The following is a 14,947-nucleotide window of genomic DNA, read 5'->3' on the forward strand; positions in this document are numbered from 1 at the left end:
AATTTAGTTTTTAAAAGCCAATTCATGAATCTAAAAAAACTTACTTAATATTTTTAAAAAAGTAACTCAAATAATATTACTTCATTTTTTTAAGTAATTACTTTACTCTTTGCTTAGAAAGGTAATATTATTACGTAACTTACATTACTTGTAATGCATTACCCCCAACACTGTATATCACTACGCTGCCTGATTTCAGTTATTTCACAGGTTTGTTAATGGCGATAGTTGTATCTTAAAATATAGCATGAGAGCAAATGTTTTTCTGCTAATGTTCTGAAAACAACCGAAGACTAGCGCCTCTCAAAGACCTGATGACTTTGAATGACTGTTTTAGTAAAAATGTTCAGAAAATGTTGCCTATATTAATTAAGCTTCCTCATAGGAAGAGAGGACTTATCAGTGGTTTAAAGTAACAAATTCTTATACTCAAATCACGGTAACTCAATAGTTTTTTCTCTGGAATTGTAATTTACTAAGTAGTTTTTAAAAATCTGTGCTTTTACTTTCTCTTTAGTACATTTTTAGTGCAGTATTGTTCTTTTACTCCACTAATTTTCTTCAACCTGCAGTCATTACTTTATTTTTTCTTGTCTTTGGGGATTAGAAAAATCAGTTGTGTGATTCCTGTTCAATCAAATCGCACATGGATGGGAACATCGCATCATAATGAACTACCTCAAGACATGGATGCTTTTATAATTGCAGCAAACGGTTTGTAAGCATTAAAAGTGTCCAGGATGTCCAAAATCTTTACACACATTGACCAAGAGATTGTTTAGATGCATGTTACTGATAAAAAGATGACAGATGTTTTCTGTATGATGAGGAAATTGCCTTAAATCCCCAGCAGACACAAGACATCAACATGAGATTGACATTGCACTTTGTTTGGAAAATAAAATTAGTTTGACATCAGAACTCAACGTCAGGCCGATGTCAATGTCTAATGTCAAACCTAAAATCAACCAAATATCAATGTCTAATGATGTTACAGCTTGATGTTGTGCAGACGTTACCACTATGCTGTCTATCAAACGTTGGATTTTGGTTTCCATATTTGACGACTGTATGTCAGTTTGTGATGTCAATATGATTTAAGATGTTGACTCGACATTGGATTTTGGTAATTTTCCAACACAACCTAAAAACAAACAAATATTAACGTTATTTGACTTTTTTATTGGACATCAAAATAACATTTTCCCTAGACACTGGCTAGACATTGACCATCACAACCTAATTTGAACCAAGTATTAATGTCTAATGGTATTGTGTGCCTGCTGGGCAATAATTAATGCACTACAGCAGTGGTCACGAAGCGGATTGCCTGGAGGGCCGGTGTCCTGCACATTTTAGCTCCAACCCTAATCAAACACACCTGAACAAGCTAATCAAGGTCTTGCTAGGTATACTTGAAACATCCAGGCAAGTGTGTTGAGGCAAGTTGGAGCTAAACCCTGCAGGGACATTGGCCCTCCAGGACCGAGATTGATGACCCCTGCACTACAGAATGTTACGTTTACACACATCCACAAATAACAATAAATGGATCAGCGTTTTACAGCAAGATACTCACTACTCTTGAGTCCTTCAAAGGTCTTTTTACTCATACTTTGAGTTATATTTACAACAGAGACATTTTTACTCGCACCGCATTTTTAGGCAAGTATTGGTACTTTTACTTGAGTATAATCTTTATGTTTAAATTGTTTATTGCGAAAAAACAAACATTACATCAGTACAGATAGTTACATAACATTCTTTTTCTTTTTTTTCTTTTTTTACAAAAGAGACAAAAAATAATAACAAAAAATATATATATAATAAAAAAGAGAAATATTAATAATAATAATGATAATAATAAAAGAGGAAAAGAAAAATAGAAACATAAGTATTAAGTGTACAGAAAATTACAATCAAATGTTCAGATACATTGTCAATGTTGAAAGTAAACATTTACAATTAAACGGTATAAAATGGTATTAGATAAAACAAAAAAAGTTTAATTAATACGAAATAAATTAAAAAAGGAGGGAACTCAGGAGAGTGCATCTATTAAATAGAAGGCAATACCTTAAGAGAGTTAAAGTAAGTTATAAAACATTGCCACTTTTTAAAGAAATGAGTTTTCCCACAGCATCTAACCTTTTCCAACTTAAGAAAATGCATGGTATCCACAAGCCATTGGGATGTAGTTGGAGGCTTATTTGATTTCCAGTGAAGTAGTATACGACGCCTGGCTATTAGGCCGTACTCACACTAGGTACAGTTGCCTCGAACCGGGCCAAAGCACGCTTGTCCCCCCTCCCGTCTCCCCCGACGGCCCGCGCTCACACCATACCGGGCCACGGCACGCTTACGTCATCGCTGCTGCGCTGTTCAGAAGCGCTCTCTATGGCAAGCCTTTTTAGCATTTAAATCTTTGTTCTGACTCCATAAATATATTTAGAGATATCTCTAATTATATTTTGACTAGTCATAATTATAATTCGACTAGTCAGAATAACAATTATTCAAAAATATTTGCAGATATCTCTAAATGAGTTTTGACTCGTCACAATTGTAATTAGAGATATCTCTAACTGAGTTTTTACTAGTCATACAGATGTCTTTAATTCGTAATATTTAGAGATATTTACAAATATATTTGAAGATATCTCTAATTAATTTACTAATAGTCGAATTACAGTTGTAGATATCTTGAATTGGATTTTTGACGAGTCAAAACTCAGAGATATCTGCAAATATTTTTCAATGGAAGTCAATGGAGGAATATGACTAGTCATAATATATTTGCAGATATCTCCAATCTGATTTCGTACAAGTACAATTGTAATTGCAGATATCTCTAATTGTCATTCTGACAAGTCGAATTATAATAATGACTTGTCAAAATATATAATTATATCTCTAAATATATTTATGGATAGCCAGAACAAGGTTTAAATGTTAAAACGGCTTGCCATACGCTCTCATTTAGCAGCACAGTGGAGATTTCTCTAGTTATATCCTTTCAGTCGTTTGTTATGCAGTGACATGCAGTCAAATATTTCGCCAAACAGTCCTTAGGGATGCGGGGACACACAGTCAGATATTTTACCGAACAGATCCGCCACTTTTAGCGCTCATAAACAATCAAAGCTCTCGTGCTGCAGGAATGAGGAGATCTGCTGAAGGTGCGCAGCTGGCGTGCTGTGAGGAGTTTGCGTCTTTAATAAACTACGGCAGTTTGCGATCACTGAACAGTAAGAATGATTAATAAATCCATATCAAACAGTCCCTTAAAAGTCACGTCTCGCTTTCGGTTTCGGGCTTTGGCGCGTTTCGCGCTCACACACAAGCGTACCGCGCCAAAGCCCAAGTGTACCGCGCTCAGGCACACCTCTTCCAACCGGGCCAGGGCCGGCCAAGTGAACCGTGCTTGAGCCCGATTCAGCGCACTCACACTTCTCAAACGATCCGGGAAACGGGCCTGGGCACGGTACGGATGGCATAGTGTGAGTAGGCCCTTAGTGAGGTAAAGGCCAAAACATCAAGTTGTTTGTAATTAAATTTGGACCAAATCTTTGGAACCCCAAAAATGGCAACATCAGGGGATGGGTCTATATTTACCTGCAACACCTTGGACATAATTGTAAAATAATTAATCCAATAATTCTGTAATAGTGTTGAGTATAATCTTTACACCACTGGGACTTATATTCAGGCAATAAAGGAGTATAACCTTCCTCTTTCTTGCGAATGTTTGCTAAAAAGCTAAAATGCAACAGAATGATATTCCAGTTAAAATCACACTCCAGTTAAAAAAAAAAAAAAATATTAGATATTAGTCAGAAATATGATGCAGGTCTGTGCAATATACAAAAGCATGCAACAGTGTTTTGAGATGCTAAATTGTGAATTCTCTTTGTACCGTCTCCCTAAACGAGCACCAGAACAGCAGGTTTTCCACTTGGTGCATGCTGCGGCTTCTGTGGAGGATAGACGTTTGCATTTTTCATGATTTGAGACCCAATTAGAAGCCAATCCCACTTCTATTATCTTCTGAGAGCAGAGTCACGTGATCTGTCTGTCATCCAGCTGCCATCTGAATGCAGAATAGACCAACGTCCAGGGATGGAGGCCTGTTTGAACTGGTCAGCTGGTGCACAGGCCCCTCTCCCTGCATTAAAAGCCTTTTTTGTTCCCAGAGAAAGTATTTTTGTGCTGGAACTGGCTGTGCTAGAAACTCTCCAAACACAAACATTCCACTCTGTGGGGCTCCGGGCAAAACCAGCTGTGTTGAAAAACTCAGTTTGATATCAGAGTTTGTCAAAGAACAAATTATGCTTGTGCTGACTTATTTGATAAATGCTTAATTTTGAATGAACTCTCAGCAAGGGTGCTTTGTTATGGAAGAACCGTTTGATTTACTTTGTTTTAAAGGTCAGCGATTAAGTAGATTGTGGATGATGAAGAAAATGGTTTTCAAAAGCTAGTTTTAAAACCAAGCCAAGTTCTTGGATATACATCTTTGCGTCTAGAAATGCTTAAAGCACAGTGGAATTAAAAATAGTATCTAAAATGTATTAACTGATGATTCTTATATTTGATTTGATAAAATTTATTTATTTCGAACAGAAAAAATCTTACACAAAACAGCTCTTAAAACGAAATACATTTCAACATGGTCGAAATGGAGCGGGATGAAGCACAAGCTTATTATTTTCCCCACCCCATTACCACACACATCATTCGTTTAATACTTCTATTTATTTCTTCTTTTACTTATCTCTTCTTTTTACACGAGACATATGAGCTTTACATGACACATACTTTATGTTTTAAGCGTCTTTGACATATTATATGTTTGATTACATTTGTACCTTTACATTTTATAATATAGACCCAAAAGGTATATAGTATTGCAAAAAGCCATTAATTAAAATGTCATCATACCTTTCTCATTTTGTTCTTTTTCAATCACTTATACTTATAATTATATTCCTTTAATAGTATACAGTATGTTTAAATTTAAAGTGTTTTTAAACTGATTAATATCCTGACATTGTTTGAGAATCTGTTCCAGACTGCTTTATATACTAATCCAGATTAGTATATGAACTGCATAAAGTGTAAAGTCCTTCGAATAACAATTTTAAACCTTATACATGTTTTAGTCAACATAATTGAGTACACTCCATTTAGAAAATGAATCGTTTTTTCTATTTCTCAGTAAATATAGGCTGTGTATTTTGGTGCATTTAAACAAAACAGATTTCTTAAACAGATATATTTATTAAAATAATATTTAGCCACCAAACATATTTAGAAATTTAAAAAATAATGCAATAAATTCAAGCTAAATATTGCAAAAATATATTACAACTTATAAAATTTTAACTAAATTTAAAAAAAAAAATTGCTTCCCTTTTTCCTCTTTTTTAAAATATGTATTTAATATTTTTCTATAACATAAATTTGGAGTTTACTAGTTTTTGGACCGTTATCACAAGATATTTTGTTAGGTAAGCTCCAGATTTGTTTTCAGTACTGACTAATCTAGTGTATATGCACAGATAAAAATTGTATTGCTTCATATTAAAAATATCAATTTATACTTTATACTTACATATGCTGAGCACTGTGTATATGTATTATGTACTATGTATTTTTTGTCATCATCTTGGTTTTGTTTATGCAAATGTTAAACATTAAAAAAAAAAAAAAACAATACATACGTTTTTTTTTTATTTTGATATTTCCTTATAATATTTGATATTTGAAATTTCAGGACCTTTGGGAGCATTCAATATTCCAAATGAAACCCACTATAACTACAATATTTCATTCTAGTACCATGTAAGCAAAGTGTTTTTGTGAACCGGCTTCCCTTTTTTAAGGCTTTAAATTTGTAGTTATTTGAATGAAAAATAACAGACTTTTTTTTGTTTGTTTGTTTGTTTGTTTTGTTTTTAGAATTAAGAGAAGTATTATGTAAACAAGCTGTCATTTAAAGGGCTGATTTTTTTTTTGTAGTTTTCATTGGAGCTGACACTGGTAAAGAAACCAACATCAGTAAATGGGCAAACCTATTGTTAAATTGTTATGGTGGTTGACCATATATGACCTATTAAATAATGTCTGATAAAGTCATTTAAAGAATAACTGATTTAATTAATGGTTTTCAAGACACAGCATTGTTGGTTTACAAAAAAATCTAACAAGCATAATTCTGTTACACTACTACACTTAATTTTGGGTTTATTTTAAAAAGGAAAGCATATTAAATGAGAATCTGAAATATTTTATGGCTTACTTCAAAAAATAAAGATAATTAAGTATTCAAAAAGGATTTTTTTTTATTATGTTTTTAAATAAATTGGTCTTACACTTCATATTATATATAATAATTCCGGTACTTTTATCATAAACTGACATATCAACCATTTGGTAGAGGTTGATATTTTAGAAATTATGGGATGTGTTGAAATAAAATGCACTGAGTGTGTTAACTATAATAGGAAATGCAATCCAAACATTTTTTCTTGGTGGGGCAGTTAAATGGGTTAAGCCTTTACACTTTAAGCCTTCACATTCAATATAATGATGCAAGAATGGCAATTAAGCAGCACCTTTAACATTTATAGATGTTTGACAACAAACCATGTACAAAGTGCAACCTTTTTGGTCGCATGCCTAGAACAGGTCACAGATAATTTACGTCATATCTCCTCATCACTGTGTGTCCCAGTGACTTTAAAAGTCAGTGACTCATCTTTAAAGTGCGTCAAGCAATTATCAGACTAAATGTTGTCAAGTCATAAACTTTGACAATCCACGTCAATTTGCAACAAGTATTAATAATGACTTCAAACGTAATATGTTCAGTGTAGTTGTGGATTTATTCAAAGTGTACAAATTCTGACACATAAATATGAAAATCCCAACACACAATCACCGAGTGACAAATTTACACATCTGAATGTGAAACAGTGGAGAGTTGAAAAAAACGCTTCATTTGAAGCAATACGTTACTTCATTTTTGTAACATGATAAACTCTTTACAAAAAAAAAAAATCAGATTTTACAAGTTCATATTTTAGAAAAGGGAATTGCTAAAGTGCATTTAACATCTCTTGTTGTTCAGGAGAGCACACAATGTAGGTACAGCTAGAAATAATGCTAGTAGTCCTCAAGTCCTCCATGTGTCAGTCAACAGGGCCACTTGAGAAGGATTTTACACCTTACAAATCTTTCCACATCCACCTGTTGAAATACTTTAGTGGTTAGCGAAATACCCTGCTTCAGTGAGTCTAGTCAAATAAACATTTGTGCGTTCCCCAACAAGTGATCCATAAAGCTTATTCTGGTTCCCCTGACCACCGAGACGACAAACACTCAGGGAAAATGAAGGGTGGTCATTCTGGATAAAACTAATCATCCTGAATGTGCAGGTTTTTTTTTTCATTAGTCCATGGCAGCTTTGGTAATCAGTCCTTCCATTTCAAGACTTCATATGAATGCTAGGATATTAGATACGTGTAACATGTCAGACAATAACCAACTCTTTGGCGAACAGTCTCTGTCATTTACAAGTTCATGTCCAGTACTGTCCTTCACAAGAACTGGATGTACCACAGACCCAATGACATTGCGTAACACTGCGTTAATGTGAAAGTTCCATGTGATCGTCCCACAGCTGCTACAATCCGATAACCAAAGTGGACAATCAATATTGTCCTCTCGCAGTCTCTGAACTGTACCCATCCAGGACCTCCTGACTGATAAAACTCAGCCCGATGAAACAATACTTCCAGGAGCGCAGTGGCCACAAAGGCCTATGGCACATTAGTAGCGGAGCCATCACAGAGGCCTACCAGCTCACATTCTCATCACCAAAGAGTCATCTTTTCCGTTTCTGCTGCCTCATCATTTTTCTCCGCTTGATGATCATGGTGTGGAGGCGTTCAAGGCCTTCTTGGAGACCTTCTCCGATGATGGCACAAGCCGGTTGGAGGTGCCAGGGTGTATGGGAACCGAGCTCATTCAGCGCCAACATCTGTTCAACTTCAGAGAGGGGCAAAGCGCTACGCAGGTCCTGCTTGTTAGCCACCACCAGCACAGGCACCCCCAGGTTCTCCTGAAGCCGTGTGATCTTATGTAGCTCCGTCTTGGCTTCCTCCATGCGTTCTGCATCTACCGAGTCCACCACAAACACAAGGCCATCGGCACACCGTGTGTATGAGCGCCAGAGTGGTCGGAGCTTCTCCTGACCCCCTACATCCCAAAAGTGAAAGGTGGCAGTCCGGCTTTTAGGACCAAGATTTACTTTGATCTTCTCTGTGTTGAAGCCCTTAGTGGGAACGGTGTTCACAAACTCGTTGAAGCGTAGTCTGTACAACACTGTGGTCTTACCGGCACAGTCCAATCCGAGAATAACAATGTGCAGGGCCTGGAAGGACGGCAGGCACGGAAAGATGGCATGGGGCTCTGATAATCCATTCCCCATCTTGTTTCTCCACTCTGATGAGGATGAAAGCGAACGTGGGGACTCGGGAGACCAGGTGTCGCCGCTGCTATCGCTTCACCAAATATTCACAAGGCTTCTCTCGTTCCCCTGAGAAGCTGCTGCTCTGATAACCTGAAACCAAATGAAAAAGGAGATGATGCAATGAGGCCAGCAGTGGAGCACCATGACACACAGTTTTACAGCTCTCCTTTACTTCATCCTAAATAAGCATGCTTGTCTTTTTGTCATTCTAAAAGGGACACAGATTCATCCAGGCTGGGTGTCATTCAGTGCCAGTGATGGTGAATGAAGGATGAAACAGCAGGAAGCCTATTTGCACATGTAGCGCCACAGGGGCGCCAAAATTACGCATCGGTAAAAATCCAAGACTCGTGTCTGTCTATTCATGCTATTTTATTGTTCAACAGTAGTTGCCAGTTGCAAACAGATAAAAGCGCACGTGCTGGCCTATGTAAATGTGGAAAACACGAGTCTGTCGCAGATCTCTATGGCCAACTGTAAACGCGCTTTAGGAGTGGCACATCTCCATACATGAAGACATGAATATTATTCATCATTTTCATCCAACAAGTAATTCAACATGGCAGACGTTATCATTTTGAGCTCCAAGAATGTTTACTGGTCCCCAGAATGCTGGCTATTCGTTTCCCAAATATTAAGTTACTCTAAATTACATTATCACTCAGACTAATGATATATATCTATAATTTAAGCGTTGCCAGCACACGCATATACTAGAAAAAAGTCTTAATCGGCACCCACCTTATTTCGTGCGATCCTTCCTCCAAGCGTTAGCTCAGCAGATGAAAATGTATCCGACTATTTTCAAAATATTGTTGTCATTCAAATCAGCTGAGCCGACAAGTGTATATCCACTCCTTCTGACAGCGCCTGTTTCACTGACTCTCCGGCGAGCTGCTTCCACTCCATTCTAGCAGGGATGGCTCCGCCCACTGTGTGGAAGAATGCGCCGATTGGTTCAACCCATTGCGCTCGCGTTATTTTCCCTGCAGTTTGGATGGTCAAAAGTCAAGCCTGTCGTCTGCTTGGACACGCCTCCTCACCACCTGTTCATGTCGCTCAAGGCGTTTAAAGTTTCGGAGACGCGCTTAAAGGTGAGCCTCAGCGGCTTTTTAGAGCTGGAAAACAAAAAGAGAGCTTGTGGAGCTTTTGGTTCAGTGTGTTATCTGCAAAAAAAGCACCTCATGCTGTATTTCGTCAGTGTTTACTGAGTGAGGCACTGTTCAAACGATTCTCGAGTTGTCTGAATCATTGAGGGAACTGATTCAGTTCGTTTTGTTTGATGCTCTGCAATCTATTTAAAATATCCCAATCAAAACAGTTCTTTATTCTCTTATAGATTATAACAAAATAAATATAACAAATAAATAAACAAGGGTAACAATTTATTTTGATGGTCCAGTTGAGTATTAGACTATCTGCTTAATAGCTGTTGATACTGCTCCTTCAAGAAGAAACTGTGCAAGTAGATATAGTTTACCTTAAAATCAACGGACCATCCAAATAAAGTGTGACCCGCATGGTACAGTTTTTGTATGAGTTTGGATGCATTTTAAAGCATTTATATATTTTAAAAGATGAATGTATTTACCTAAATATGTTCTAAAAGTGCACCATTGTAAAATGTAAAAAAAATTTGAGCAAGACACAAAAAAGCTCTTCTGTTATCAGACAAAATCAGACATATCTGTATAGTTGTTTTCTGTTAATCTAAACCAGAGAAGCCCAAACTAGGGCCAGGGGGCCAAAGTTGGACCTTGGTAAACTTTGATTTGGCCCACCATCCCATCTGAGAGAGAGTGATGGGGATGGTTTCCACATTGACATTTCAAATTAATGTAACCATTTGTTTGTTTGCTTTATTGTTATTTTTAAAAGCCAACTAAAATAAAATTTCAACTAAATTATGTAAATTAATCAGATATTGTCTAAATGTACATACTACCTCCCATCAGTCCAGAGAATTTGGTGAGTAAAACAGGTCAAACGCAGATTCTGCTTGACCTGTGTATTCAGCATTGAACTCCACTGTGGTATAAACGGGATAGTTTGTTTTTATTGCAATAAGCAATAATTTTTAATATTTAAAAGGTTATACTGCATTAGATAATACAATTTAAAGTAACTTTTTCTATTTATTTTGAAATATTATGAATCAAATTTGGTATAAATACCTTCGGCCCACAGCTCTGAGTGATATTTGGTTTTTGGCCCTTCATTCGAAAAAAGTTTAGGCACCCCTGATCTAAACTGTTTTAGACTGGATTCTTTTAAAAAGCACAATGTATATTGATCTCCATCCACATTCTATTGCAGGGTGCCAAAAATGTTCACATTTATACCACAGTGGAGTTCAATGCTGAACACACAGGTTAAGCAGAATCTGCTTTTGAATTGTTTTACTCACCAAATTCTCAGCATTGTCAGGTGATATGTACATTTAGAAAAAAAAAATCTGATTATTTTACATCATTTAATTGAAACATTTAATTTCAGTTGGCTTTTAACAATAACAATAAAGCAAACAAAGGGTTAGATTAAATTTGAATTGTCTGGAAACCATCCCATCACTCTCCCTCAGATGGTGGGCCAAATCAAAGGATATCATGGGCTAACTTTGGCTCTCAGGCCCTAGTTTTGGTTTCTCTTTTCTATTGTAACCTTGCAAATAGATTTTTTTTCTTGATCCTGAAATAGACTATATATATATATATATATATATATATATATATATATATATATATATATATATATATATATATATATATATATATATATATATTTTTTTTTTTTTTTTTTTTTTGTAATTGAGCCTTTCTGGTTTAAAATATACTTTGTATATATTTTCAAAATACTTAATACATAACAATAAAGGTTATATGAGGTCGGATTTTTACAATTCACAAACAATTCAGTTAACTTCAAAGAAGGGATGAACAGTAGATCAGCGAGTATCAAATACAATGGCAAACAAAAGAGAAAAGAGTCTCGTCAAAGAAAAAGGCCCATCAAAGTGTCGGAACAATTAACAACGCAATCGATACACAATTGCTCCGTGATGGACGTGCTGTCACGTACACCACACATCCATTCATACACCGGAGATCTAACTCACTGAATACCCAATCTCGCCTCATCACTCGCCTGAGATCGTTGATTTGAGCTAGTTAATTCAGTACAGGTTAATTAGTCACTTGAAGCTCATTCGTATGTGCAGTCAAATAGCCTAGGCCGATATGCTTATTCGATAAAGTTCAACAAATACACAACATAAAGCATAAAAAAACTAAAGATTGTTTTGGAAGTTAATAATTTATTAGAACCAAGGCATTTCATGTAATAATAGCACAGCGCTCAATATGCTGTAAATGAATGGATTGCATCATTGGTTATGTCGATCCCAAATTGTTTAATAATGAGGAAGCATTATGTTTTACATGTGCGCCATCTTGTGTTAAAAACGAGAAACGTCACCGCTTGTAAGTGTGAGTTTTGATATCCTGCGTGGTTTTACTTTAAAAAAAGCGATCCATATACAATAATATTTTTGGCTTTCTGTAAGAGTCAATTATGTGTAATTCCTTTGTAAGGATAATTTAGTTAAAAATGTTAAAACATTGTGAAAATTGATATTGAAATGTAATAAGAGCTCATAATGATTATATTATCTAAAATGCATAATTTAATAATTAATACAATTTTAAAAACCTTTTTGCAATGTTTGGCTTCCGGCAGTATTTCGTCATGATGTCATTAGTTTGTAAGTTTAGGTCAGATTGCAGCTATGGACATTGAAAGCAACAGTTTTTTTTTTGACAGAGCTATGTCGAATCTATTGTACCTTGATTTGGAGCACAATTGTGAGTTTGGTCTCTTCTTTTTTGAGGGAAAAGTTGGCAAATTATTGTAATAAAAAAACATAAACAATTGTTTGTTTATTTTAGTTTTTATAACAAATATAAATGTTTAATTAAACAAATTCTCCAAAACATGTTGTCAAATGCTCTAACCTAAACACGTTTAAGCTAGATATTGATAGAAAGAAAAAAGAAAGAAAAAGGCTTGTTTAAATTAGTTTCCTCATTTATTTTCAATATGGATATTTCTGACAAACAACAATAAATGCCCATTTACAGATTTTTGTAAAAAAAAAAAAGCCATTTCCTCTAATGTTAAAATAAAATAAAAATAAAAAGTAATTTATAGCTGAAATGACAGTTGGTGAAAATTATGTTTAATTAAATAAAAGAATAACCCCTATTTTCAATTAAAACAAAAGTTTAGGGTCATTTTTTTAATGTTTTTTTTTATTTTAAGAAAATTATTCTGTTCACCAGTGACGCAGTGGTAATAGGTAGTGCTGTTGCCTCACAGCAAGAAGGTTGCTGGTTCAAGACTCAGCTGGGTCAGTTGTTTCTGTGTTTCAGTGTGGAGTTTGCATTTCTGTATGGAGTTTGCATTTTCTCCCCACGTTTGCGTGGGTTTCCTCCGGGTGCTCCGGTTTCCTCCACAGTCCAAAGACATGCGATACAGGTGAATTGTGTAGGCTAAATTGTCCGTAGTGTATGAGTGTGTAAGAGTGTGTATGGATGTTTCCCAGAGATGTGTTGCAGCTGGAAGGGCATCCGCTGCGTAAAACATATGCCAGAAAAGTTAGTGGTCCATTCCTCTGTGGCGACTCCAGATTAATAAAGAAACTAAGTCGAAAAGAAAATGAATAAATGAATATTCTGTTCATCAAATGATTATTCAAATTGTTAAATGTATAAAAATTTGTTGAACTGTTAAATATTCATAAAAATTTTAAATAACAGTTTTTTTTAGTTTATTTAATTTTTTTATTTTATTGAATTTCAAATGAAATTATTACTCCAGACATTATTGCTTTTAATAATAATTAAATTAAATTAAATTAAAGAGGGGCAACATGGTGGCTCAGTTTGTAGCACGATTGCCTCACAGCAAGAAGGACTCTGGTTCGAGCCTCGACTGGGTCAGTTGGCGTTTCTGTGTGGAGTCTGCATGTTCTCTGTGTGTTCACGTAAGTTTCCTCTGGGTGCTCCAGTTTCCCCCACAGTCCAAAGAAATCTGGTACAGGTAAATTGGGTAAGCTAAAGAAAATGAATGAATGAAGTTCAGTTTTTTATTTTAAAAAGTTTCTATATTTTATTCATTATTTTTATTTAGTGTTTATTTTTGTCTATTGTTGATTGTTTGGTGCATTTTTTATATACAGTAGTAATAATCCATTTTCTAAGATGAAAAAGACATTTCCAAATAAAACTATATAAAGTCTTTAAACTGGAGCACAGATGTAAGTTTGGTCTCGTGTTTTAGACACATGAAATGGGGAAACATTTTTTTCTTCTTCTACTTAATACTATTTAAAAAATGTTAAATGATACATATATTTCAAAACACATTTTTGAATCTTTCAAATACAGCATTTATGAACTGATTGCAAATGTTTATTAGTGTTTATGCATAATAAATGATCATTTAAATTGTTTTTGATGCTTAACAAATGGTTTATAGCCATGAAGTTATTAAAAACTGTTACTCAAATATGAACATTTTACACAAACCCATGCCTGGACATAAAACTAGTACATTTTCAAATTATTGTAAAAATACTTTACTTTCGGAAGTGTTATCTAATTATGAGTACTTTGCCATTGTGCTATTTTGTATGTGTAATGGATGTCAGCAAACAGCTACTACAACATGTCTAGAACAGGGGTTTTCAAACTGGGGTCCGCGGCCCCAGATGGCGCTAGGGGGGCCGCAAAGAAATTTTAGATCAATGAGCCCACATGGATGAATTTTGTGTCCCGCATCATTCTTAAGGTTAATATATTTGTATTATAATTTGAGCTCAAAAGTACTGCAAAAATGAAGCTTTATGCTTATGTCATTTAAATGCAGTTGACACTTTCGTGACACAGGAAAAGAAGCGCAGCGGCCCGCCTCCGTGGACGGGGACTTTTATTGAATAAGCGCTTCTGGCCAGGCGCTTCCTGACTGTGATTTTTGGCGCTTGTCTGCTGTACCTGACGGCGTTTACCTTTCACTTACGCTTACCTCTTTTACGCTAAACAACTAAATGAATGCTCAGGTTTGACTGACTATATTTCAGTTAAAATACATGATCAATAAGAACATTATCGGTGGCTGAAAGCACTACCCTGTTTATGGCTTGCGTTCCTAAGTAACCGAGGTGCTGCGGAGTGCGCGCCTCTCTGCGCAGGCTTCACTCATAGAGAACAAATAGCATTTTAAAGACACGGCACAACATTGCACCTCGTCCACAGCGCGACAGGCTTTTACACTTTGCATTGTACAAATATCAGACGGTCCTCTTTGCAGCATGGCAAACAAACATATTACAATTGTAAAGCAAAAAGTGCTGCA

General features: G+C 35.5%; 1 protein-coding gene across 1 annotated transcript; it reads right to left on the reverse strand.

Annotated features, from left to right (window-relative positions):
* Positions 1 to 6,868: 6,868 nt before the first annotated feature.
* On the reverse strand, positions 6,869 to 9,416 carry arl4ab (ADP-ribosylation factor-like 4ab). The gene is given in 2 exon segments (NM_200318.2): positions 6,869 to 8,626; positions 9,278 to 9,416. A coding segment is annotated over 1 exon segment (606 nt). The 5' UTR covers positions 8,495 to 8,626; positions 9,278 to 9,416; the 3' UTR covers positions 6,869 to 7,888.
* Positions 9,417 to 14,947: the final 5,531 nt, after the last annotated feature.

The sequence above is a fragment of the Danio rerio genome, chromosome 19 (assembly GCF_049306965.1).
Source record: "Danio rerio strain Tuebingen ecotype United States chromosome 19, GRCz12tu, whole genome shotgun sequence".
In the NCBI taxonomy this organism is placed as follows: domain Eukaryota; kingdom Metazoa; phylum Chordata; class Actinopteri; order Cypriniformes; family Danionidae; genus Danio; species Danio rerio.